Source organism: Hyperoodon ampullatus, assembly GCF_949752795.1.
Source record: "Hyperoodon ampullatus genome assembly, chromosome: 14".
NCBI classification, from domain to species: domain Eukaryota; kingdom Metazoa; phylum Chordata; class Mammalia; order Artiodactyla; family Ziphiidae; genus Hyperoodon; species Hyperoodon ampullatus.
In genome coordinates, this window is record NC_136927.1 from 1143784 (window position 1) to 1170303 (window position 26520).

Sequence of the window (26520 nt, forward strand, 5' to 3'; positions counted from 1 at the left end):
CACTCGTGTGCACACCCCTAGGCCTACCCCACATCCACCATGGGCAGGGAGACCCCTCCCAGGGCAGGACAGGCCCTGGTGGGAAGCGAACGGGGTGGCCCGCAGGCCCCGGGGAGGCCCCTCCCCTGAGCAGGCCCGGCTCGGACCCTGGGCACCCTCTCAGTGATTCTGCTATGAAGGCACAGCCAGCCCTGGGGTCAGTGGCGCAGGAGGAACCTGGTGGGTGGGAGGAAGCCGGGTCACACCTCGGTGTGTCACGTAGAGACCTGGGCAGCCCTTTCTTTCCGGGACACCGAGAGATGCTGGGATGTGAAGACACAAGACCACACAGAGATTCTGTTTGTGGGGCGACTGTGTCAAACAGGGTTCCTCCCCTGGGGAGCTCCCAAACGGTGGGGGGGGGCCCTCGCTGGGGGAGTCCAGGCTCTGCTCCCCGCACCTCCCAGACGGAGACCAATGACACCAAACCCAGGCCCCGCCCAGGCCCCTGCTTCCCGGGGGGCCAACCCCTGCGTCCCCATCCCAGTGGTCCCCCTCTGCCAGCTCTGCCCAGCCAAGGACATGTCCCCTCCTCGTCCTGCATCTGTCCTTTGTGCTGTGTGACCCAGGGAAGGCCCTTGCCCTCTCTGGGCCTCAACCCTTTCCTCTGGGAAAGGAGGGAGCTGGCTGTGGTGTGGGCACAGGGAGGTCAGGTGCCACCCATGGGGAGGGCCAGGCCAGCCTCAGTTGTCACAGACTGAGACCACTGCCCTGTGCACAGCCCCTGGCCTCCCCCCAGGCCCTGGCTGAGGGGGGAGGCTGGGACCAGCCAGTGGGGGATGCAGGGGTGAAGGAGGGAGGTGGGGACACCCCTCGGGGTCTCACAATTACTTAACAGCCGCTGGGGCCTCATGTGCCTGCTAATCCCCGGCTCCTGGCCAGGGGCCGTGTCGGATGGGGGTTGCCTAAGGGAGCCCCTCTCTCTGATGCTCCGGGGGTGGGGGCCCGCAGGCTGTGCACAGGTGCGGAGGTGACAGCAGGTGGAAACTGAGGCTGGGGACGGGGCCGCAGCATCCTGCGGGCCAAGCTCCCTCTGGGCCTGGGAGGCAGGGCCACCAGCTTTGAGATGCCCCAGAAAGCCCCCGAGCTCCTGAACCCCTTCCTGCATCCTTCCTGTCTCTCTCAGGTCCAAGCGGGGTGGGAGGGGCCTGCGGTGTGCCCTCCCACACCCCGTGGGCACTCTGCCCACCTGAGCCCACATACTTCTCCAGCCCCGGTGGGCCCCAACCACAGCAGGTCTGTGCCCAGCCCAGGGTTCAGGCAGGCTCTGTCCCCGGGGGCGCTATGGACACCCAGCAGCATCGCTATCCCCCTTTCCAAGTGAGAAAACTTGAGGCCGGAAAGGCCAGCCGAGTGGTCCAGCGTCACAGCTTGAGATGCAGGTTTCATCCATTCACTCAGTCACTCACCGGACAAAGTGTGCTGAGCTCCATCCACCACGTGCCAGGCACCGTCCCGCGTGCTGGGGACACAGCTCAGCTCCCTGACTGGGGGACGTGGAGCATCCATCTCCGAAGACAAAACACCACAATTCCAAAGGTGACCTCTGAGTGTTGCAAACGGGCCCGGGAGATGGGCAGTCAGGGGCTCAGGGGAGCCTCTCCGAGGAGAGGCCTAAGGAGCCAGGCTTGTGGACGGCGGGGCTCCAGGCGGCGGGGCTGCAAGGGCAGGGCCTGCGGCACGTCTTCCTGGAGGCCTTCCTGGACCGCGGCAAGCAGAGGCAGCAGTTGGAGGAGGCCAGGGCGGAGGGACGGCGGGAAGCCGGGCAGCTCCCCTGGGGCAGGCAGGAGCCCCTGCTGGGTCACCCCCACCCTGAGCTCCCAACAGCCCAGACCCTCCACACGGCCAGGCCCTAGTCCGAGGGTCGCCTCTGCCCTCAGCGTCCTTCATTTCAGGCCCCAGGCCCTCGGGGCTGCGGGGGGTGTGTGGGCGTGAGAGGTGCTGCCCAGGGAATGGCCCTCCCTGAACCCCCAACCCGGACCCCGTCCATGGATGGGAACATGATTCCTCTGGGCCATGTCTGGGGGAAAGGCCCCGACACGTATTAAGTGCCTCCTGTACGCGCAGGCAGGATCTCGAAGCCCCAGGAACCACTCAGCAGACAGGGGCTTGCGTCCAGCTGGGCCTCCCACTCAGTGCCATGCCCTGCCGTGCCCTGCCATGCCCGGCTCCCCTCTGGGGTGTGGACCCCCTTGCAGTTGTCAGGGTCCCTGGGGTGGGTGAGCACTGGCTGATTCTCTTCCAAGTTGGGGGCAGCAGGGAAGCCAGGCCCCACCTGTACCCTCAAGGGTGGTCCCATGGTCTCCCCTGCCCTGCCCCCTGGCTGAATGGACGTTGCATGACCTGGTAACTCCCCTGCCCCTGAGGACACCTCCGTGCTTGCCCTGCTGTGACCGGGTTGTATGGGGCCTGAAGGCGCTGGGCCCCCGGTGGACAGCAAGGAAACCCTGCTGGCGGCTTGGGGCCTGGGGATGTGACCACCAGAAGGGGCTCTGCTACCCTAAGCCCACCCAGCACCCCCGGGGCGGCCTCTGGGGTCCCAGGGAGCAGCCGTGATGGAGGGCAGCGTGCGTGTCCCCAGCAGGACCAGCCCCAGTTGCCCACAGCCTAATGGGCTGGACAATACACGGTTGGTGGAATCCTCCCTGCCCTGTCTTAAAGATGCCTCGGGGGCTTCCCTGGTGGCGCAGTGGTTGAGAGTCCGCCTGCCGATGCAGGGGACACAGGTTCGTGCCCCGGTCCGGGAAGATCCCACATGCCGCAGAGCAGCTGGGCCCGTGAGCCATGGCCGCTGAGCCTGCGCGTCCGGAGCCTGTGCTCCGCAACGGGAGAGGCCACAACAGTGAGAGACCCACGTACCGCAAAAAAAAAAATAAATAAACAAATAAATAAAAGATGCCTCGTACACCCCAGCCCACCTGGGCTCCCAGGACCACGTGGAGGGCACAGCCCTGGGAGTGCTGGAGGCGGGCCTCATGCTCCAGTCCCAGGCCACAGCTAACTTGCTGTGTGACTCCAAGGGGGTTGCCTTGCCTCTCTGAGCCTCAGTTTCCTGATCAGTAAAATGGAGCTCCTTTCCTTAGTGGCCCTCTGCTTCCCCCTGGTGGTGAAGAGGCCACACTGCCGCAGGTCCCAGGTGGGGCATGCCTGGAAGGACAGCGTCGGGGGCGGGGGGTCTCAGCTAAAGGGTCAGGCAGGCTGGTCCAGGCCACCCTCCACGGCCCTCCTCCTAACACGCAAGTCCCACCAGGGCCTCTGCTCAGAACCGCCCATGGCACCCAGCGCCTGAGGAAGGAAGCCAAGCTGCCCCACCTGGCCACGTCCCTGCACAGTCCAGGCCCCACCGACCACTCAGGGCTACCCATCTCCCTCTATCACCCCACCCTCCGGGGGCGGGTGCTCACTGTGATGGGGGCAGCAGGCAGTTTCTGAGCTCATCCACCATCACTGCTGGTCCAGACACAGCCACGTGACACCCTCAACCTCACAGGCAACAGGCAGCCATCGGTCACCAAAGGCTCAGAGAGGGCAGGGCCCTAGCCCAAGGCCACACAGCCGAGCAGCACAGCCAGGACTGTGAATCCATCTCCACGCCAGGCAGCTGCCCTCCTTGTCCCAGATCACATCCCGACCTCAAGTTCCAAAAATCCCCACCTGAGACCCTCCACCGCCCAGCAAAGGCAGCAGGAGCAGCGAGAGCCCCTGGGGCCCAGCACACTCGGCCAGGACCTCCCAGCCCTGTCCCTTCCAGGACCCTCGGGTCCTGACCCGGCCTGCCACCAGGTGGGGGAGGACTGGCACTTTGCCATCACTGAGGGTCCAACGGGACCACCACGAAGGGCTCTGCAGTGGCTGCAGACAGCACAGGAAGACACAGCTACAGCACCGTGCACAGGTGAGGAAGCTGACGCCCGGAGGGGAGGTTACTCCGCAGGTCTCCCGAGGGTGGGGGGCAGCGCTGCTGAGGACTCAGGGCTGGGCCGCGAGGAGACGCTGCTCCCTCAGTCCTTCCCTGCACGGCCGTGGCCCACCCCCCCAGAAGTCGGGAAGGGCGGTGGGCCCCATTCCCTTGCTGGACGCCGGGAACTCGGTCCCAGGGCCCAGCGGGCCTCTGTCCTAAAGGTCAAAGTCACAGGTCTTGACTGAGATCCCCACATGGGGGTAGGGCCAGCACCGAGTGCAGCTTCCACAGACCCGGCCTGTCCCAGCTCCTGTAAGGCTCATGTCCAGCCTGTCCATGCAGTCAGGTCAGGAAGTGGCTAAAATGCCTGTCTCAGAGGGCCCGAGCCAAGCCCAGAGGGTCAGCGTCTTCTCAAGGCCATGGGCACATCCACGCTGGTGCAGAAATGGAACGTGGCCAAGACCCCTGGGCTGCCCAGGAGCGCGTGACCACACGGGAGAGGGAACCCAGGCCACATGGTCAGTTTCTTTATTGAGGCTACTCAGAGCCCACAGAGAGGGCGGTGCAGGTCCCGCCACCCACATTCCTACCCCACCCGCGGGTGAAGGTCCTGGAGCCCCGCCAGGCAGCTACTCGGGGGTCCTGCTTCTGCTCTTCGGGGACCAGATGTTGGACAAGCGGAACCTGGGCTTCTTCTTCTGGTCCCCACCACTCCTCTGCAGATCTGGGGGACAGACACAGAGGGGTCACTCGCCCACCTGATGGCCGGTGCCCTGCGGCCTTCCCTGCCACCCGCAGAGCCTCCCGGGCCCCAGCAGAGCCCAACCCTCTGCCCTCCCCGGGGGAACCACCGTGCACCTGCCCTTAGAGTGCCCACTGGGCTGGGCACGGCTGGAGGGCAAAGAAGTCCCCTCACCCTGACCACAGGGCCATCCATGCTTCCTGGATCCCTCAAGCGATGGGTAACTCACTCCCTTAGGGTGAGCCTGCCGTGTGGGTCCCAGCACCCACTCCTACAGGACGCCCAACTCCCCCGGGGTCCAGCCCAGCCCCGACCTCCCACGCCACCCAGTCACCCAGCTTCCGGATCATGTCCTGCAGCACCTCGTCCTCCTGCTGCTCCCTGGAAGAGAACGGGCCGTGAGGACCACACCCACGGCGGGCTGGCGTCACACCAGGGCCCTGCGCCCACCCAACACCAGGGCACCTGCCCTCCCACCCACCCATATGCCACACCCTGGCACCACCCTCTCCCCTCCTGGGGCAGGTGCCTGCCCCCTCGGGGCCCAGCCCCTCAGCAGTGGCCTGGGGACAGGAGGGGCCTGGGCACACAAGAGGCCTCATCGGGGGAGAAACTCAAAGACAGGCTGCCGGGCAGGGCCTGCCCTCGGCCTCTGGCCCCACCTGCAAGGTGTACCTGGCGGGAATCCCCCTCCCGGTGATCGGATGATGGGGAGGGGACGGTTCTGAGCGTGAGGTGAGAACCTGGGCCCCTCCCCTGGGCTCCGCCCTCCCCTGGGCCCCGCCCTCGCCTGAGCCGGTCCTCATCCAGGAAGTCGATGATGTCACTGCGGTCATTGACAGTGTTCACATACTGCTTCAACAGGTCCTGTTCCCGCTGCCGGTCCTGGGGGGACTTCAGAGCCTCTGCAGGGACCGCTGGCATCAGCCGGAGCCCTGCTGTCCCCACCCTGCTCAGGGACACAGTGACCCCATTCCCCAAGGGTCAGGCTCCTCCACTGGAGGAGGGGGTGTGGTCTTGGGGCCTATGGTGGGCTCTTGGCAACGCTGGTTGAATGAATAAGTGAATGTATGACTAAGTGAGTGAATGAACAGCCGACGCTCACTCCCCGCCCCCTGCACACATTAACTCAGTCCTCACCACAGCTGAAGGAGGCGGTGCTAGAACTGCCCCCACTTTGCAGGGATGAAACCCAAGCACAGAGAGGTTGAGTGACTCAGCCAAGGACACACAGCCAGGAAGTGGAGGAGCTGAAACTCCACTGCGGCTCGAGAGAGAGTGTGCCATGATCGCCTCCTCCTGGCAGCCAGCCGTGAGAGGGCCTTGGAAAGCCCGCATCCGTACCCGCCTCCTGGGACTGAGCCCCCCTCACACCCCCTCCCACCTCCGCCGGCCTGGGCTCCACGCTGGGTGCGGGGGACGCACCCGGCTTGGCCATCAGCCGGCGCAGCTCCCCCTCGAGGTCCAGCTGCTGCTCCTCCAGGCGCTGATCCCTGGCCCTGCGGAGGTGACACGGATGTGAGCCCGGCCCGGCCACTGGCCTCCCCGCGCCAGACAGGCCTGTGCGGAGAGGAGCGCTTTCCGGGAGGCCTCGGGGGGACCACTCACTTGTACATCAGCTCGGACTCCAGCCTCAGCAGCAGCTGCTTCTCGTGGATGAGCCGGAACCAGTCCACCATGAGGGCGTCCTCCGAGGCGTCTGCGGAGAGGGGCTGGCTGGGCACGGGGCGGGCGGGGCCCGCGCGGGGCAGGGCCAGGGCCCAGGGTGGAGCTGGCAGAGGGGTCTGGGGAGGGGGTCGGCCCGGGGCTCACCCTCCTCGGCCGCACGCAGGCGCTTCTCCAGCTCCACACCCCGGAGCTCCAGGGCGTCCAGCTGCCTCTCGATGTCCTGCACCTGCCGCTGGATCTCCTCCTGGGGCACGTAGTCAGGGTGCAGCTGGGGATGAGGGCGTGGTGAGGGGGGTGCGGGCGGGGGCCCCCTGGGGCTGAGCCCTCCCCCACCTGCACCCCAGCCTACTCACCCTGACCGGGGAGGGCACTGACTCGCCAGGCGGAACCGGGATGCCGGCCGGGCCCGAGGGCCTCCCTGGAGGAGGGGCAGGACGGGCCTCTTCAGGCACCGGCCCAGCGTGACCCAGGCGCGGTCTGGAAGGGGGCCCGACCCCCACCCAGCCCCATCCTCCCGGGACACCCCCTGCACCCCGGCTTCCCTGCTGCACCCAGCAGGCCCCTGGGCAGCCCCGGCTGGTGTCCAAAGGGCGAGAGCTCATAGACAGACCCAGGCCCCGTCCCCGAAGTCCCTGTGCCCACCCGGGCCCCTGCCCTCCTCCAGGTCAGCGGCATCGGACACCCTTCCCACCAGCTGCCAGGAGCAAACGCTCCATGGTCGCCGAGCGCCTGGAGGCTCAGGCACCAGGAGGCAGGGGAGGCCTCTGCTCAGTCCTCGCGTCCCTACGCTGAAAGGGCCTGGGGCGCAGCCTCCTCCAGGTGCGCGCGGCTGCTCGCCCCCAGGCTCGTCTTCCCTCCATTCTAGGCTCCGCGGGCTCCTATACATCCTCCAAACCCCCGCCGGGCACATCCTCCTAGAGGAGCCCCCTTCATCTGCACCCCAAGCAGGAACCGGGCGCGTCCCTGGGCTGACCTCGTTCACCCTGGGGAGGGGCTTTCTCCTCCTTCCTCTGGCTCCAGGCAGGGGTTTCCTTCCCCGAGGGCTCCGGCTGAAGCCAGTTGCCAGAAACGTCCAGGCTGGCAGGGACCACCAGCTTCCTGTGGCGGGATGGGGACTGGAACGGGGAGGGGGATGCAGCTGCCCATGGGTGGGGGACAGAGTCACATGTCAGGTCAGCGGGCCCGGCGCCCGCCCCTGACTGCTCCCCTGAGCTGGGCCTCCCCAGAGGGGCACCAACACGGGGGTCAGCCCTCACAGCCACGTCCTGCCCGACGGGAGGGGTCATGTCCACGGGAGGGGGGAGGGGCAGAATCCTGACCCCCGACAACACACGGGGAAACGAGCCCAGTGGGTTGGTGACCTGCGCAAAGACGGCTGAGTGCTAAGAACAGACACGCACAGTCACGCATGTGCACAGGCACGCACACGCGCATTACACATACACACCCACCCGCCAGGACCACCAGCTCCCCTGGCCAAGCAGGGCCACTGCCCCCCCAAGGAGAGGACCACCTAGACCCGGGTTGCCTGGCTGGGGATGGCCAGGGGGGCTTCTGTCTGGCATTACCTAGGAGGTTGGCCCCGACCGGGCCTGGTGTCCCGTCCACTCGCACAGGGGTCAGGGTGACGCGGACACCCCCCTCGGATCTCCCAGAGACCTTCTGGGGTGCATCACCCGCCCTCGGCTCTCCCAGGACCTGAGGCTCCTTCAGCTCCAGAGCCCTGAATGGAAGGCAAGAGGTCAGGGGAGCGGGGACAGGCTGCCCAGCACCCCCGTGCAGACAAGCCTGGGGGAAGCATGCCGGCCCGAAGGAGAGGCCTCGTGGTCCCCTCGGGCTCACGTCCCTGACTCTCCCACCTCCAGGAGCACAGGTGCATGTTGACAGGTGCACCTACATCACAGGTGTGAGCATGTGTTCAGGTACCCACAGCCGATGCACACATGGGCACCGGCCCCACCCCTACCTGGGACTCTGAGCATGCGTGACGGACTCCCACGGGGCACACAGGGCAGCAGACCCGGACTAACATGGGCTCAGTCTCCTGTGTGACCCCAGCGGCTGTGACTTCATCCGCGGAAGGCTGCAGTGGCCTTCTCTCCCTCTCCATCCTGAGCTTTCTGGGGGGGCTTCCCCCTCCCCACAGCGCATGGGGGTCCCAGCCCAGCACCAGGGTCAGGCCTGGTGGGTGTGCACCAGCGAACGTGCTCGCATTCCCCAGGGCCTCCAGACTGGTTCAGAGCGAGGATACCGAGGGTCCTGATGGACCCTCCCTGACCTTCCAAGTCCAGTTACACGAGGGCACTTGGCCTGTCACTCAGGCCGGCAGGAGCTGGTTTCTGCTTCTACAGCTGACAGGCACGGTGAGACGTGCACACAGCCCTGCTGTGGATGTCAGTTTGTGGGGGGTGTGTGTGTGCTGTCATTCACCTGCAAGCACGTGTGAAGCGCCTACTGTGTGCCAGGCCCTGTGCTTGCCCCGGACGCAGGCTCCTGTGTGTACAAACCCATGGCACGGGCATAGGTCCAGCGCCCAGCAGACCACGCACCCCTCACCTCTCAGCGGGGCTTTTCTTCTCCACGGGCTTCAGGCGGGCCCTCCATCCTGCCGGCCCGTCCTCCTGGCCCTCCTGGGGGCTGGCACTCGGCCCTGGGTGGGGGTGGGGGGGGTGTCTGCTGGGAAAGGCTGCACCTCCCCCACCCCTTCTTCCTGCTGCCATCCCACCCTCAGGTACCCCCGTGGCCAGCCTGGCTCCCGGGAAGGAGCACCGGCCGAGCTGGGGACAGGACTCCACCCTGTGCTGTGTGTGCCTGGGGGATTCCATTCACTGCCCCTCTCTGGGCCCCAACTTCCCCTGCTGCCAAACAGGCAAGGGTATGGCGGGTGAGTCCCAAGGATGCGGACCGTCTGTGTGTGGGGCAGTGACGATCTGCAGGCCTCCTTGGCTCAGGGGAGAGTGGCCGTCAGGCTGGAGGCTCAGCCATGGGGAAGAGTGGGAAGAACACTTTGCGTGGTGCGTGCTGCCAGCTCAGTGATACCACGGTGCCCCTAAGAGAAGCCCTGGCACCCAGAAAGGACCAACTCTGCAGTTCCGCAGGAAGTGTCCAAAACAGCCCAGAGCCCAAGGCCAGGGCAGTCAGGGGGGCTTCAGGGCCTTCAGAGCACAGGGCCACCATCACCAGGACAGGGCAGTGATGACAGATGCACACAGACAGTGGCGGCAAACCCCACAGGAGAGGGGAGACCCCACAGGGCACGGCAAAGAGGGAGAGTAGCACTGGCTGCCCGCCGGGCGCCGTCACCAGGGAACAGCGGCGCTGCAGGGACTGGGCCACGGGGCGTCCGGCAGGCGGGTGATGGTGACACAGGGTGACGGATCCCCAGGCGGGACCCCGGGAGCCAGACTCCGCAACAGCAAACCGCGGCAGAACCGCAGGCCGGGAAGCAGAGCGGCCGCGACGCACGGCGACAGCCTGGGCGCGGTGACCCCAGCGCCGCCCGCGATGCGGGGGCCCTTACCCTGGGCCCGCGGGGCCTCCGGCTTCAGCCTGGAGCCAGCACCCGCCCCAACGGCCCCTGAGGGTGCAGCCGAGCCTTTCCTGCCCGCCTGGGGTGGCGCGGACACCCGCGAGGTGCTGCCCACACTCGGCGGGGCCGGCGGCACGGTCCTCGCAGCGGGGCTAAGGGCCTGCAGAGACGCCGACTGTGACCGCTTGGCTGCTGGACTTGCGCCTGGCGCTTCGGATCTGGGATGGGAACCGGGAGCAGGGCCGGTGGCGAGCGAGGGCCTGTGGGTGAGGGCACAGGTGTCGGGCACGGCTGCATCCGGAAGCCCCCCCACAACCCCCAGGCAGAAGCCCCTCGGCCTCCCCTAGCAGCTGCTCCCCAGTGCCCACCCTCCCCTCCCGAGGGGTGAGGCGGGCCGTAGGCAGACGTCACCCTCCTGTTCAAGCCCGGTATCAGCTGACATTAACACACCCCCAGACCCACCGTGCCTAGGGCGCTGCCATGGGGTCTGTCCCCCGGGGCATCCCTCCTCCACCCACCCGCCTGCCCAGGAGCAGCTGGGCCTTCAGCGTGGAGGCCGAGCTCCATCCTGAGCCACATCCAGGAGGCCCGCACACGGCCACCCTGCATCCCCCCACGTGCACACGTGCAGGAAGTAAGGCTGTCAGCAGGGCCCCCGGGCGCCTCCGCGAGGCAGGGCGGCTCCTCCGGGTGCCCCGGGCCCCGTATGCGACCAAGTGCTCTCCCCCTGCTCCTCCGCCATCCCAGGCTGGGCTCCCAGGAGGGGCTGGGCTCCCAGGAGGGGCTGGGCTCCCAGGGGGAGCTGGGCTCCCAGGAGGGGCTGGGCTCCCAGGGGGAGCTGGGCCAGATACACCCCCAGGGAGCACTCCCGGCAGAGTCCTTACACACCCTCACCCCCGACAGCCTCGGACACCCCTCAGCGCTGGGGTGGCAGGCGGGCCCGCTCTCCCCCGCCCTGTGCCCTCCCTGGGAGCCCCTGGCACCACCAGCTGGCCCAGCAGCTCCAAGCCAGGAAGGCCCCCCACAGGAGGGGCAGCACGAGGCAGTGGGCGCAGCCCTGTCGTCAGCCTGGTGTGGGAACTTGCTGGGCGACTGTAGTGGGGCCAATGGTGTCCCCACAGATCCCCACCCCCTGGAAGCTCAGGGTGTGACCTGATTTGGCAGCAGGCTCTTGGCAGGTAAAATCAGGTTAGGACGAGGTCATCCTGGACTAGGGAGGCCCTGACACCGAAAACAAGCGCGAAAAGGAGAGGACAGACGCACAGAGAGGAGGCCGTGAAGACGGAGGAGACGCGCGTCGAGGGCCGCGGGCGCCCCCAGGAGCCGGAAGAGGCAGAGAGAGCCCCCGCGAGCCTGCGGAGGGAGTGGCCCCGCCCACACCTGGAGTTCCGACTTTGGGCCTCCAGCTCTGTGAAGGAATAAGGTCCGCTGTTCCAGCCACCCAGGCTCGGTGCTGTGTCCAACAGCCCCAGGACAGCAGCACGGCGACCCTCCTTCACCCCGTCACCCCGGCTGCTCCGTGTCCATTGTGCAGAAGGCACGAGGCCCTGGGCAGCCCCACTTGGGGGGCTCAGACCACCCCCGGCCTCAGTTTCCTCATCTGTGAAATGTGTCCTCACGTAGGACTGGGTGTGGCCAGGCCCCGGGCGGCAGCATCACCGCACCCGTGCCCCCAAGCACGTCAGACCGGCTCTACAGTGCACAGCCGCGTCCCTGTGCTGCCGGCCACCTGGCACTCTGCTCCCTTGTCTACGTCGCCACATTTCCCAGACGAGGACACTGAGGCAGGGCACAGGCAGCCCCGCTGTCACACAGCCCCGCAGGGCCAGAGCCCAGAAGCCCTCCCCGGCCGCCCCAGCCCCTCTGGCATCCTGGGCTCGCACCCCCTGCCCCTCTTTCTCCACCCACCTGCCGGGCGCCTGAGCGCCAGCCACCCCCAGGTCGTGGAGGGCCTTGCGGAGGACGCTCAGCGCCTGTTCCCTGCTGCCATCCCTGGAAGGAGCGTCCGCTGAAGCTGGGGCCCCGCCAGCCGGGCCAGCGCGGGGAGCGGCTCCAGGCGTCTGGAAGAACCTCTCCCGGGCCTGCTGCGTCCTGGAGGACGATGGGGTCCAGGCCGGGGTGCTCACTGGGATCGGAGACGCTGGCCCTGAGCTGAGCTTGGTCTGAGGGGCTGCCCCTCGGGGGGTTACCCGGCCTTGTGGTGTGGCCGGGCGAGAGTCCCGGGCACTCGGGGTCATGGCGGAACGAGGGCTGCCTGCCGGCGACGACCACCCCGTCGGAGAGCTGTTGGTCACGTGAGTGCTGGCCTTGCCACCCACTGGGCCCACCGAGAGCCTGGCCCCGGCTGGGCTCCCCACGTGGACGTGGGAGCAGGCGGTGGCCGGAGGGTCACCTGCAGCCGGAGGGGAACCTTTGGCAGTCGGGCTGCCCACCACAGGCTCCCACGCGGGCGGCCTGGCCTTTGGCCCTGCGTCTCTCTGCCCGCTCGCCTCCTGGGCCTTCTTCGGGGATCCAGGGGTCTTGGAGTCCATGGACAGGGCTCCAGGCCGCCTGGGGGTCAAGCCCGGCAACGTGGGGCCAGCAGAGGCGGTTCCAGGGTGGTGGCCGGAGCAGATGAAGACGCCGGGCTCTGCTGTGGCCTTGTAGGCCCCCGAGTGCAGCGTGTTGGAGCATTGCTTACACCTGGGGTGGGCGGGGAAACCAGAGGGGGCTCCAGCCACAGGCGTGTTCACTCCAGCCTCCCCAGGGCAGGCACACGTGGATCCCGGGTGCCCTCGTGCGGGTGGCGGCTCACTCCACAAACACCTCTTCTCCCAGGCTCCCCCATGGCCCTCGTCAGGGCTGCTCATCCCGTCAGCACGCACACGGGTTCACACTCACGCGCACACGCACACGGGCCCACCTGAAGCAGCTCCGGTGGTACAGCTTCCCATCTGCCAAGTGCCGCTGCACAAGGTGCACGTGCTGCCCACAGACGCCACAGGTGCTGCTGACAGAGCCAACCGCAGCCTGGCCCTGCGGGGGGAGCCATTGACGGGCCGGCCCCACCTCCCCTCCTCACAGCCACCCCGTCACGGGCCAGAAGATCCCACTGTACAGACCGGAGAGTGGAGGTCCCAGAGGAGGCTCGTGCCCAGGCCACTGGACTCTGCGTTCAGGGTCTCCAGCCTGGCCCAAGGGCAGCGGGCTGGAGGCTGACTTTGGGGGTCTCGGGGAGCCAGGAGACAGATTCTGGCACCTCCTATTCCCACCCCAAGGTGCAGAAATCCTACCCAATCCCCAGTACCCCGCCCCAAGTCATCACCCTGTCCCGTCTCCACCTCACTTTGCAGGGCTGGCCTGGGAGTGCAGGACATGCCCACGTGCTCTCCTGGCCCTACGGGGCGGGGGGGGTAGCCTAGGCAAGACACCCGCTCGGGGCCCTACCTGGCCTTCGGGGCCTCCCTGGCCTCGGTTTACCTGTCTGTACAACGGGGATCATATCCCGACCACCACTCGGGGAGCCAGTCCAGGGGGCAGCTGAGGCCGTGTCTGGGACCCGAGGGGACCCCACCCCACCCTGGGCACTGTGGGTTAGGGACACACTCAGGCCCAAGAGCCCCACTCAGTGGAAGCTGGTGGAAAACACAAGAACCAGAGGGAGGGCGGGCCAGGGCACTTACAGCCTTCTGCTGGATGGTGGGGTTTGTGCTGACCGGAGACAGCGGCTGCCCCCGGGCTGGGGTGGGCAACGGCCTGGCAGGTTGGGACGGGGCCTTCTTTCCAGACGGTTCCTCACTGGCGTCCGACCGGGGCCTCTTCACGCCGGCCATGCCCCCAACTGGCACGAGACACACAGGGTCAGGGGCCCCGGCCCCGCATGCTGGCTCTGAAAGACTCTGGGGCCACCCCTGGTCCGGGTTCCCTGGAGGTGCCAGTGCCCAGCCCGGAACATGGAGCGGGGGGTGGGGATGGGCAGCCCCTGCTCTCTGGGGGCCGGGGAGGGGGGAAGGGTAGCCCCAGTGAGCATCCATTCCCAGCAGGGGCCTGGCCTCCCCCACGCTCCTCCCCTCCCCTCCGAGAGCCCCGATCTGAGGTCAGGGAAAAGGCACTTTCTGTTTCTCCACCAAGTAGGGCTCTAAGTCAGGCTGGCCTGTGCCCAGAGCGATTCTGGGGATTTCTAAGCATTTCTAAGCCCGGGTGAGGCATGTCGGCCTGGGGCGGGGGGCTGGCGCTGAGCTGCTGGTGCACAAAGTGGCTGGAATGATGAACCCAGGCCGGCCCCTCCCCTGACCAGCCTGCTCTCAGCCACACCCTGCCAGGGCCAGTTGACCATCAGCAGCACGTGGGGGCCTCTGCAGCAGGGCCTGGGAGCCCGCACGGGGTCAGCCACGCCGCCCAAGGCGAGAGCTGTGCGCACAGAGAGGGAAAGGCGGGGAGCTGGGTGTCTGCCCAGTGGACAGGGAGGCGGACGGCTGAGCCTGCTCCAGCGGCGGACGGCTGAGCCTGCTCCAGCGGGGGCAATGGGAGGCCTGGGGGCCTGGACCCCGCTTGTCACTTGCAGCAGGACGTGGAGGAGGTGGCGGCACCCACGGCAGTGCTGGGTGCGGGCTGGGGGGCCAGGCGCGGACCCGAGACGGAGGGCCACGCGGGCACTCACTGGGGGAGCGCCCGTGGAAGTAGTTGTAGTACTGGGACACGTAGGTCAGGATGCTCAGCCGGTCGGGCACCTTCAGGGCCACCATGTCCTCGGCGTCCAGCAAGGCCGGGATGCCCAGCTGCTCCTCAGCCACACGGAAGGCCTGGGAGGGGCGTGGTCAGTGGGGTGGGCTGGGAGGCCCCTCCCCCACCTCGGCCAGGCCACCAGCTCCCCCGGAGGGAAGGTGGGAGGGGCCCAAGGCAACAGAGCCGCTTAGAGCCCAGAAAGGTCTGGGTTCAAGGTTCGAGTTCTGCTCGGCCCGCATGGCCTCCCTGGCCTCGGTTTACCCGTCTGTACCACGGAGAGCACAGCCCAATCACAGGATTGAAGGAGCTCTGGGGCCCATCCCGGCGGGTCCTCGGTAACAGCAGCTGAGGCCACGGCCCGGTCCTGAGGGGGCCCTGCCCAGCTCGGGCTATTTGCTCTGGGACTTCAGCCCCAGGTCAACGTGGAGACCCCCTCAACGGCCCCCACACCCCTAAATCTGTACGCCCCTGGCCGACACCGATCTTACAGGTCAGGGGGCAGCTTTCTCCATGGGAGGAGCCTTCCCCAGGCCAGGGGGGACACCTGTGTCCTAGGAGACAAAGCCCAGCAAGGGACACTCACTGGGCGGGGGTGGGGGTGGGGGTAGGCTCCCCGGGTGGGCTCCCCGCCCCGGGGGTTTGTAGATCTCTGCTGCTGCTTCTTCCCCACCCCTGCCACAGCTGATTCCTCTGCCCCGACTCTGCAGTGGCCTGTGGGGGCTCCTCCCCCGTCCCCTCCCCTCCCTCCCTCCCCTCCCTCCCTCCCCTCCCTTCCTCTCCTCCCCTCCCTTCCCTCCCTCCCCCATCCCTTCCTCCCCTCCCCTGCCCTGCCAGCCCAGCGGGGCTCCTGCCTTCACACTCTAGCCCTCCCCTAAACTACCAGGACCCCCACCTCAATCTCTGTGCATCTAAGCCGAGGCCCCCACAGGGACCCCCAGCCGCCCTAGGAACACAGGCCTCCTATTGCCTCTGAGTCCTTCCAAACACTGACTTGGCCAAAAGTTCGTCTGGGTTTTTCCGTAGGATCTTATAGTAAAACCTGAACGAACTTTTCGGCCAACCCAACATACCCAGAAGCTGGCCACTCCTATAGCACAGCAGGCTTCAGAGAAGAAGCCAAGTCCCCCCAGACCCCAGCCTCCTCTCTCTGTCCCGGCCTCCCCGCCGCCCATCCACCCTCTGTCCCAGCCTCCACCCCAGCCACCCGCCCCTCTGTTCCTGCCGCACCCCCCTTGCTGCTTCCCACAAGCTTGGTGCCCTCCAGCCCCAGAGCCTTCACCCCAGCAGCCCCCTCTCCTTCGTCTTCACCCAGCATCCCTGCCCCTCACCACGCCCCCACCCCACCTCTTCCCTGCGGCTCCCGTTCCCGCCCACACACTAGCCGTGGTCAGTGTGGTCCGACGACCCTGTCACGGTGGACGCATCCTACTCTGAGCCATCCACGCATGGCTAGTGAGTGCCTGAAACGTGACCAGTGCAGCTGCGGAACTGAATGTGTCATTTTATTTCATCTCAGTTAAGTTAAATTTAAATTCCAGGGCTTCCCTGGTGGCGCAGTGGTTGAGAGTCCGCCTGCCGATGCAGGGGACACGGGTTCGTGCCCCGGTCTGGGAGGATCCCACATGCCGCGGAGCGGCTGGGCCCGTGAGCCATGGCCGCTGAGCCTGCGCGTCCGGAGCCTGTGCTCCGCAACGGGAGAGGCCACAGCAGTGAGAGGCCCGCGTACCACACACACAAAAAAAAAAACAAATAAATTCCAATCGCCAGTGCTGCGGGTGCTGCCCCCAGACTCGCAGACCTGATGGGGGTGGGCGTCCTGCTCATGGCTGCACCCCGGCAGGGACCACAACGGAAGCGCAGAGAACATGGGCCAAGTTTCTGGGCATCAGTCCCGTGGGGTCATGGAGCTCATTTTGCAGCAGGGAAGCTGAGGCGGGCTGGCACGGGGTGGGGTCCCACAGCACGATGGCTGGGCAGGACTTGAACGCAGCCAGCCTGAGAGCGGGTCCATCCCAAGACACAGCCGGGGACCCTGTGCCACAGAGCTACCTCGGAGCCTGCTCTGCCTTGGGTGGGAAGGAGGGTCCGGCCCTCCCCTCCCCTCCCCACCAAGAAAAAGAGGGACCAGGAGGCCTGGCTATGAGATCAGGGGCTATTCTGGGGAGCTGGGGTTGCCCAGCTCGGGACAGGCTGTAGAGCCCAGCGGCGAGTGCCCAGCCTCCCCCTGCCCACCTACGGGCAGCAGTGACTCTGCGGCTACCCTGGGGGAGGTTGTGCCCACTCGGGTCCCTGGGACACGGGCTGGGGACGGCGCAAACCGGGCTGAGAAGGCACTCACCAGTTTGTTGTTCTCGTAAATGTTTTCCTTCCTGAGGGCATCGAAGTTTCTGGAAAATTAAAATACAAGTGTTCAAAGGAGCTCAGGGGCCAAGAAGGAAGGGAGGGGCCACAAGGGCCTCAGATGTCATCTTGCCCAAAGGGGGAAACCGAGGCCAGGGGTGGGGCAGTGAAGGAACGAGGTCACACAGCGACCAAGAGGAGGGTAGGGCTGGGCACCAGGCCTCAGGCTCTGGCCCTGCTCTGGGCCCGGGGATGCCGTCCAGCACCTCCCGAGACCTGGGCCCCAACGGCCCACACAGGCCCCCGGCTGCAGACTCCACCCCTCGCCCTGCAGAGGCCAAGCCCCACCTCTGCGCCGCCCAGTTAGGTGTAGCTGGAAGCGGGCCCTGGGTGGCGGAGCAGGCGGCCCAGCCAGGGCCCAGCTTGGGGTGGGCTGCATCCCCCTGGGCAGCTCACGGGCCTGTGGGTCATGGGAGGCCGATGCCCTGGGGTTGAGGGGCTCCTGTGGGCGGAGCTCCACGCTGCCCACCGGTCAGGGCGAGCCGGGCCCTCGGTCCACCTCCTGGTTCCCACCACTGCTTTATGTACCCAGCACCTCCCACGAGCGCTGCTGTGCTCAGCTCTTTAAAAGTATCAACTCGTGGGCTTCCCTGGTGGCGCAGTGGTTGAGAGAACGCCTGCCGATGCAGGGGACACGGGTTCGTGCCCCGGTCCGGGAAGATCCCACATGCCGCGGAGCGGCTGGGCCCGTGAGCCATGGCCGCTGAGCCTGCGCGTCCGGAGCCTGTGCTCCGCCAATGGGAGAGGCCAAAACGGTGAGAGGCCCGCGTACCGCAAAAAAAAAATAATAAAATAAATAAAAATAAAAATACCAACTTGCACCTGCAGACGCCGTCAATGCCCCCCTCCCACAGATGAGGCGACGTGGCACAGAAAGACTCCATGACTTGCCTGAGGCCACACAGTGGGGGAGCAGGACCAGAGCGGGGACCGTGGCCCCAGCGTCCAGGTGTTTGGGGTTCGAACGTGCCCACCAGGTGCCCAGCCGTCCTCCCGAGGGGGCAGACCGTCAAGGCTGAGAATATTAGAGCCCCCGGTGCCTCCCACACACTTGACCACAGGGGTGCAGGGGCCCCAGGCCCGGCCAGAATGGTAGGCCTGCCCGGAGAGGCCAGGAGCGCAGCGATCCTTCCGAAAGGCGGAGAAGCGCAGCGCCAGCTCCAGGCCGGTCCCCGCACTCCACACACACGCCTGGCACAGCACACCCGGGAGGATGCTCTGACCGGAAAACACAGCCAGACCCCAGCAGGCGGCCGGCCCGGCACCGGACGTTCAGCTACGCGGCCCAACACCTTCGGGAGGGCTGGTTAAATACAGATCTGTCTGTCTGTTCATGTCCTGGGCGGCAGCCTTGCCACTCTGGGGTCAACTGGTTTGTTCCGGAAGCCTCGTGGCACAGGAGAGAGCTGGGGGCAGGGCAGGGGGGCCGCATCCCGACTCATCCCGGCCGTGCTGTCTGACCCGGGCGGGCCCCCTCTTCTCTTGGGGCCTCAGGGTCCCCATCTTGAGAGGGTGACCACGGCTTCTCATGGTGAATTTGAGGGTGCTGGCTCAAGGCCGGGCAGGTGGCAGACAGAGTGGGGGAGGGGAGACCCTGCGGCCACCTGGCCTAGGATGGCCTGGCTCCCAGCCCTGACCGTGCACTGACCCCACCTCACTGACCCTGTGACATCCCCGGGAGGCCTATTACACAGATGAGGAAACTGAGGCTGGGGCAGCGGCTGGCCCTTGGCCACACATTGGGGGTGGGAGGAGGACAGGGGCTGCAGTTTGCCCACCTCCCGCCTCAGGGGCCCCATCGGCCTCCAGCTGCCGTTCATCAACCTGCCCGGCTCTTCGGGAAACCTCCCAGTTTCCGCCTGGACCACCTCCCAGGTAACATGTTCCAGATGTGAGACCACCCCAGGAGAACAGAGGGTGCTTTGTGCCCAGGACAGGACGGCGGACAGACCTGTCTGTGGGGGACAAATGACCAGAGGAGTGGGCGGGTGGGCGTGGCAGCCCAACGCCCAGCGATGTCCGCGGGCACGTCCGCCGCCCCAGGGGGGCTCCCAGCCGCGCAGGCCCCTCCAGCGCCTCTCCCTCCCTCCCCCCACCACCGCTTTGAAAGTTCAATCTCTTCTCCAGACCTGCCCGGGGTCACTGACCGAAACGGCCGTGTCCTCAGCAAGATGCCCGGTGCTGGAGGGCAGGATAACAAGGTCTGTTTTGTCTCCAAACAAGGAGGAGAAGGAAGCCCTCTGCGCCCCCGCATTGGCCTCGGTCCCCCCGGGGGGCTGCAACGGCTCCGTCTCGCGATCTGGGGCAGCCAGCTGCCCCCAGCGCCCTCTCTGCCTGCAGACCCAGAGTGAGGGTCTCAGAGGGTCTCGGCGTAAATCGGGGCACCCATGACGCGGTGCCAGCCCCCCTGAGCAGGGTCAAAGGCATGCTGGCCAGAGGGGGCAGAATTGCCCTTCCACTCAAGTTCAAGGACTGCCACCCTCAGCACCAAAGCCAAGCTGCCTCCCTGGACCCGCAAGGATCCACGGCTGGGCCGGAGTACCCGGGCCAGTCCCAGGACTACCACGCCCCTCCCAGGCTGAGCTCCCTCCAAGCGCCCCGGGGCCCTGGCTCGTGCTGCTCCCCGTGCCCAGAGTGGCCCTGCCCATCTCCCTGAGGCCTGAGCTCACGTCCCCTCGGCAGGGGGTTTCGCCAGCATCAACTCGGTCCCTGAGAGCTGCGGGGCCGGAGCTCTGAAGCCAGCGGGCTGGCGGAGACCGGCGAGGGGTCAGAGCTGCCTCGCAAATCCCTTCAGAGAGCGCCAAGGAGAGGCCCGCCCATCCCCGCCAGGAAGCCCACGGGACCAGGTTTCCGCCAGCAGGCGACCCCCCATGGGATGGGCTGAAGTGTCCCCCAAAAGAGGCCTGATGGAGTCCTAACCCCCACGACCTCAGGACGTGACGTTTTCTGGAAACAGGGACTTTACAGAATCAAGTTAAAGTGGGCCACTGGGGGGCCCTAATCCAAAATGACTGGTGTCCTCACAAACAGGGGAAATTTGGACGCAGAGATGTGCAGAGAGGGAGGGCGAGGCAGAGGCCTGGGGAGCAGACAGCGTCTGCACACCCAGGGCGGAGGCCCCAGGAGCAACCAGCCCTGCTGACACCGCCCTGCGCTCCTGGACGGAACAGGTGGAAGGCTCCTTTCTGTCGTCTCAGCTGCCCGTTTGCAGGACCTTGATCAGCGGGCCTCCCGGGCTGATACCTTGGGCTCACCTCAGGGAGGTGGCCGGCTTGTGTTTAAGGTCTTGCAGGATCAAACTGCATCAGCATCTTCATCCGAGAACCTGCACACCGGCGGGCAGGGACCCAGGACACCCTCCCCAGGTAGATCATTTTTTTAGGTGAACTCCTGTATTTAAAATCAGGGATATTCTGGGAATTCCCTGGTGGTCCAGTGGTTAGAACTCCGCGCTTCCACTGCAGGGGGCACGGGTTCGATCCCTGGTCGGGGAACTAAGATCCCACGAGCCACTTGGTATGGCCAAAAATAAAAATAAAAAAATAAAAATCAGGTATGTTCTGCTATGACTCCAAGGTACCTGCCTGGGGCCAGGCACACAGCTGGCACTCTGTGAACGCTGCTGATGAGTTAGTCTGTCCAGTGCTTGCTGAGTGAGGGGCCTTCGGTGGCATTTGTTTACTCTTTCAGCACCGGCCTAATGAATGAGCTCACTGGGTCTGTGTGCCCTGCCCTGGCCGGCGCCGGGCCTGGCTGAGAGAGCCCGAGGCTCGCACGGCCCCTCCCGGCCTGCTTCCCGCCGGCCACAGCTGACCAGGGCTGCTGACCTCCTCCTACCCCCAACGCCTCGGGGGCTCTTGGGAATGTGTACCCCCTTCCAAATTCCTGGAGAGCTGATCTCACGCTGTTTATTTCCTGGAACTAAATGCAACTGCATGGGGGTGGGTGCTGGGACTGGGGGCGGAGTGGGGTGCGGGGGGAGATGAGAGAAGCCCAGCCTCTTTTCCGGGCATCCCCAGCACATCTGGAGTTAATTCCACCAGGAAGGGGAGCAGAGAGGGAGAGTGACAGACAGACAGACAGAGAGGCTGAAATACAGATGGAGGGAGACATAGGGACCAAAGTGCCCAGAGATGAGACAGGAGAGCCCATAGGGCAGAGGCGGGGGGTGGGGGTGGAGGGGGGGAGGCGGGGCTCAGGGACAGAGACACCAAGGCAGACACTCTGCAAGAGGCCAGGGAGAGGGTGGACAGAGCCAGGGGGGAGTGGACGGAGGAGGTGCCCGAGGCGAGGCGGGGAGGAAAGGTCCCCCCTGCTGCAGGCCTTCCTCAGGCTGGCGCAGACCCCGACCCCGGCCAGGGCCCAGCCAGGAGGGGTCAGCCCAGGGCTCCTGCAGTGGCCTAAGGGGGAATCAGGGGGGCGTCGGGCCTGAGCCCAGCCGCAGGCCCTCAGGCCAAGAACAGAGGCCTCTGTCCCCAGGCGGCTTCCTGCTGACCATGAAGCCAGCGTCGGGGGGAGGCCAGCCCGTACCCGGGGCCCAGCCCACTCTGCTCTGGCCCAGGAAGCGGCTTCTGGGTGCGGGTCTCCGGGGGTGACACCCCACGACGGGTGCGTCTCCAAGAGCAGCCAGGGAGCCGCCCCCCACTTGTGGCCCAGCCTGGCGGGGGCCCCAGAGCTGCAGGGAAAGGTCAGGTCGTCCCCCACGGGACTGAGGAGTCGGGGAGGCCCAGCGAGTTTACACAGAACCCACTCCCTGAGCCCCGACCCCTCTGCGGCTCCCACAGAGGGCCGGCCTCCAGCACCCCTCCCGCCCCAACGGCCCTGGAGAAGGAAGCCCAGCCCCTGCCTCTGGGAAGGGCTGCCGCCCTGGCGTCTTGCCTGCCCACCCTCCTCCCGCCCTCCCGGCCTCCTGGAGCTTCAGTCCCTCCTGGTCTGGCTAGAGGGGAAGGAACACTCCAGCCCCACAGGTTTACTGCCCCGAGGCAGGAAGGGTGTGTTTGTTTTGAGCGGTTCCTGCAGCTCACCTGGCTGCTGGGCTGCTCAGCGGATGTGGCCGGCGTCACTGGGGAAACAGACCCTGCGGGCGGGCGGGCACCTCCAGGCCCACCTGCGAAACTTACAGCTATGGGGTGGGCACCTACAGCTATGGGGTGGGCACCTACAGCTATGGGGTGGGCCCGGTGGGCCGGCCAGGGGCGGGGTGGGTGAGCGTGAGACCCGCACACCTGTCTGTGTCCCCGGGGGGCGACCACTGCAGGGCACAGGTGAATTCGCAGATCCCAGTAGACAGAGCCAACAGGAGGACAGCCAGGCAGCCGGAGCTCCCACCCGGCGGGCTCAGCGCCCAGCTCCTCCTTTCACGGCCGCTCCCCTCCACTGGGGGCCAGGAGGAAACAGGCTCACAGGAGCAGAGAAAGGGAAGGACTTCCTGGTGGCGAAGCTAGGAGACAGGGAGACAGGATGTCCACTTTCCTGCTGCCGGAGGGTCTTCACAGGATGGGGAGGGTGGGGGTGAGTGTCACCGGGTCTGAGCTCGGGGGCTCCCCTGGGAGGACGGCCACCCCACGAGGTTCCTGCGTGTTTCCTCCCCCTCTTGCACCACTGGGGGCCAGTGGGGTGGCTCAGGGCTTCTTGGTGAGACCACCCCTCCCCCAGCCACCAACTTGCCCAGAGGCATCGCTGGGACCAGAGGTGGCGGAGGGGTATCTAAGGCACAGACACAGGCCCGTGACACACATGGGCCCACACGCACGGGATTCGATCAGCCAGTATCTGTGGAGCCCCTTCTGGGCCCCGCCACGTATGGGAGCCTGACTGGTTCTCCACTGCTGCCTCAACGACTGTCCGCAAACTGGGCGCCTTAGAATAACAGACATTTATTCTGTCCCTCCCAGTCTGGAGGCCAGAAGTCTGACATCAAGGTGTCAGCAGGGCCAAGCTCCCTCCGGAAGCTCAGGGGGAGATTGTGTTCCTTGTCCCTCCCAGCCTCTGGTGGCCTTCCCTGACTGTGGCCACGTGCCTCCATCTCTGCCCCCGTGGCCTCCTCCTCCCCTTGCCTGCTGCTCCCAGGCACCTGCAGAGCCCTCACCTGGAAGCAACGGCCATCCTTGCTGGGCCCCAAGCAGACCTCCCTCATCCACAGACCTCCGACTGCGTGCTGTTAACTACTGAGCATTTGTCACGTGCCAGACATCCTCCAGGCACCGGGGACACAGCAGTGAACAAAGCAGACAGACATCCCCACCCTCTGGAGCTGAAAGTCCAGTGGGGGCAGGTGACCAATGACCAAGCCAGCAGTAAGTGAGATAACTCACTGCAGTGTGCGAGGGTGCGGCCTCCTCCTCCTCCCAGCGTCCTCCCTGCCCAGCCTTCACCACCCTCTGGAGCTGCCTTGAGCTTCTGTTCATTTATCTGTTTGCTGTCTGTCTCTGTACCCAAACCGTCACTCCCTGAGACAGGGGCCAAGGCCACCCGGTACAGTACACAGTGCTGCGTATACAGCAGGCACTCAATAATGGTTATGTGAACTGCTGTAAGACACCAGCTTGTGCCAGCATGTGGAGACACCCACATGTGCAAGCCTGTGATCACCCGCGGGCAGTGCATGCTGGGACAGGTGCACACACACACACACACACACACACACACACACACAGGCCTCTAACCCCAGCACAGCTGGGAACAGATGGAAGCTCCCGGGACTCGGAAAGGCCCCAAATCTCCATTTACACCCGCACGGCGTCCTGAGGTTGCTGGGCTGGCAGAGGGCGGCACCCTCTTTCCCGTCAATGGCAGACTTCTCCCGCTGACCCGGTCCGGGTTGCCTGGGGTCAGCCACCAGCCAGCCCCCCGGGGACCCTGCCTGCCCCAGGCTCCACTGCCAGTCCGTCTCTCAGTCTCCCAGTCTCCAGGACCCCGCGCCCCGGCCCCCCACAATCAAAGCTCAGCTTCGGGTGTTCAGAGTGGAAGCGCATGCTGCCCCGACATCTGGCTCTGAGGGCAACTAAGGCAAATCCGCGGGCAGGGAGCAGAGAGGACTCCCCACGCGGCTCCACAGATGCATTTCACAACCCCAGGCGGGAGGAGGAAATCCATGCAGGCCTCTTTCTTAAGACTAGCTTCCCCATAGAGGGCGGTGCTTGGGGACAGTCCCTGGGGGTACAGCGGACATCTGGGTGCAGGGGACGAGCCCCATGTGCCAGCCCTGGTTCTGCCTGACATGCTCTGTGTCCTGAACAAGGCTGTCTCCTCTCTGGGCCTCAGTTTCCCCGTCTGTACAGCAAGAGGCCCAAGGGCAGCATGGAGAAGGTGCTGCCTCTGGCTGCTCCCAGCCAGGGCCCTCCCTGGCAAACACGCTCCACCCACCCCTGGTTCCAGCCATGACTTTTCAGAACACTTTTAACATTTAACAAACAACATGCTTTTTCCAGGAGGCGTCTTCCAAGGACACCCTTCCTGAGCGTCCATCCACCCAGCCCAGGCACCCTCCCTGGCAGCTTTACTCATTGTGAATTCTCATGAGGCAGGGGGCCAGGGCCTCACAGCACAGAGCTGTCCCAGCAAGCCGGGTCCCAGTCACAGCCAAAGAGCGTTTGCTGAGTGAATAACAGACGGAGCGGGTCCAGGGCAGGGACAAGATCTGGCAACAAGGCAGGGCCAACCTCCCAGCCTCGACCCCTAGACCCTCCTGGGGGGAGATGACCTAGCCCCCTCCCCTCCCCACCTCCCAAGGCTCCCATCTTATGCCCCATCACCCCAGGGTAAGGAGGCCCGGGCAAGGGGACCTGGGGGGTGGGTGTCTCAAGCTTCCTGCTCTGCATTGGCCCCTCCCCCACAGTGACCCTGGGCCGCATTCCTAAAGGTGCCGGGACAGGCTGGGAGACGGCCAGTACCACACAGTAAGACCCGAGTGCCCCCCACCCCCTGATCTAGTAGGTATGTCCCAGGACAGTGGGGGTCTCAGAGGGCCCAGAATATGCTGGCCCTTTCCCAGGGAGACCGACGGGGAGGGCTGGCTGTGGCCGGAGCCCAGGACGCTGGCCTGACTCATGGACTGACTAAGCCAGCGGGGGCGGCCGCACGTCCTGGCTCCGGCCCAGCTCCACTTGGTGGCCGGGCAAACTGAGGCCCTGCAGGGACCACGGGGCGGGCGTGCCTGCAGGGTCCGGCTCCGCTCGGCCCCAGAGCGTTCGTCCCACCAGGCCCCGGGCCGGGATTTCTGACCGCGGCCCATTGCCCCGCCCCCCGTCCGAGCAGCCCGGCCTCAGTTTCCCCGCCGGAGGCCGGCGCGCCGGGAGCGGGCGCACTCACATGAGGTCGGGCCGGTGGCGGTGCAGGATGGCGCAGAAGGCCAGGCCGTCGCGGAACGACGTGGTCATGTTGGTGATGCTCACGTCCCGATAGCCCTCGCACTGCTGCCGGCACCACTGCTGCAGCGCTGTGATGGCCGCCATGAGGGCAGCGGCGTGCGCCCGGCCGGCGCCGGGGCTCCGAAAGCGCTCCCGGGGGCTGAGGCCCGGCCCGAAGACGAGGAGCCCGCCCCAGAGCGCCGGGAGGACTTGGAGCCGGCGGGAGCGCGGCGGGAGCCAGCCCGCCAGCCCCTGCCCCCGGCAAGGCCACGCCCCCCAGGCGCCGCTCCTCCCGGCCACGCCCCCGCCACACAAGGCCCCGCCCCATAAGGTCCCACCCCTCCTGGCCAGGCTCCGCCCCGGAAAGGCCCCGCCCCCGAGCCCGGACCGGCCCCGGCCCCACCAGGCCAGGGGAAGGCTCCCGCCTCGAACAGGCCCTGCCCCCTATAGACCACGCCCAAGGCCCCGCCCGCCACTCGCCTCCCTCCCTCCCAGGAGTCCGCGGGAGGCTTCAAGACTGTCTTTCTTTTAAAAGCCTCCGCCACCCCCACCCTCCTGGAGCAGTGCGGTCAAGGCCACTTTGCAGACGGGGAAACTGAGATCTGCCCGAGGTGCAGCCGGGCAGGCCGGCCGGTGGCCCCCACCACCGCCCGGAGCGCAGCAGGAACGCCCGTCGCATTTCTGGGATTTGAAAGGACTTTCCCATCCGCCCTCTCTTACCGGCGGGCATGTGAGTCTCCCAGATTCACGGAAGAGGCAGCGGAGGCTGGGGAAGGGGCATGGTCCCCGAGCTGGCCCTGCGGGTGGGGCGACTCCCTCCAGGAGTCTCCCCGCCTGCGGCCTGTGCGCATGGGCTGCCCCTTGGGCCTGAGACCCCTCGGGGGTCTTGGTGTCCTGATCTGTTTCCCAGTTTTCCACTTTGAGCATCTGTGACCCAAGTCATTAAGTCTTGTGGGGACCTCAGTTATTGGGCTGCTCCCCTCCACATTCTCGGGGAAACCTGTCTGTGGGCATGAGGACAGACAGCCAGAAACACTGACACCAGACAAGTGAAGTGACCCCGCCCACCCGGCACCAGGCCCAGGGCTTGCCCAGACAGGGCCTGGCAGGAGGGAGGGTGTTTTCCTGAGATAGGCCTGGCAGGGGGACAGGGTGGCTTCTGTGCCCACTTGCAGGAGCAGAGACAGTC

The 26520-nt window shown here is 66.3% G+C and overlaps 1 protein-coding gene across 1 annotated transcript; it reads right to left on the minus strand.

The window, feature by feature from the left end:
* Positions 1-4451: 4451 nt before the first annotated feature.
* On the minus strand, positions 4452-25436 carry MICALL2 (MICAL like 2; the record flags this gene model as incomplete). The annotated part of the gene is made up of 17 exons (XM_079718328.1): positions 4452-4664; positions 5017-5063; positions 5473-5587; positions 6108-6181; positions 6291-6381; positions 6495-6618; positions 6704-6768; positions 7324-7488; positions 7919-8073; positions 8907-9000; positions 9871-10139; positions 11788-12561; positions 12782-12894; positions 13542-13699; positions 14519-14660; positions 16922-16970; positions 25294-25436. The coding sequence occupies 17 exons, from the start codon at positions 25434-25436 to the stop codon at positions 4570-4572; spliced, it is 2673 nt and encodes an 890-aa protein (XP_079574454.1). The 3' UTR covers positions 4452-4569.
* Positions 25437-26520: the final 1084 nt, after the last annotated feature.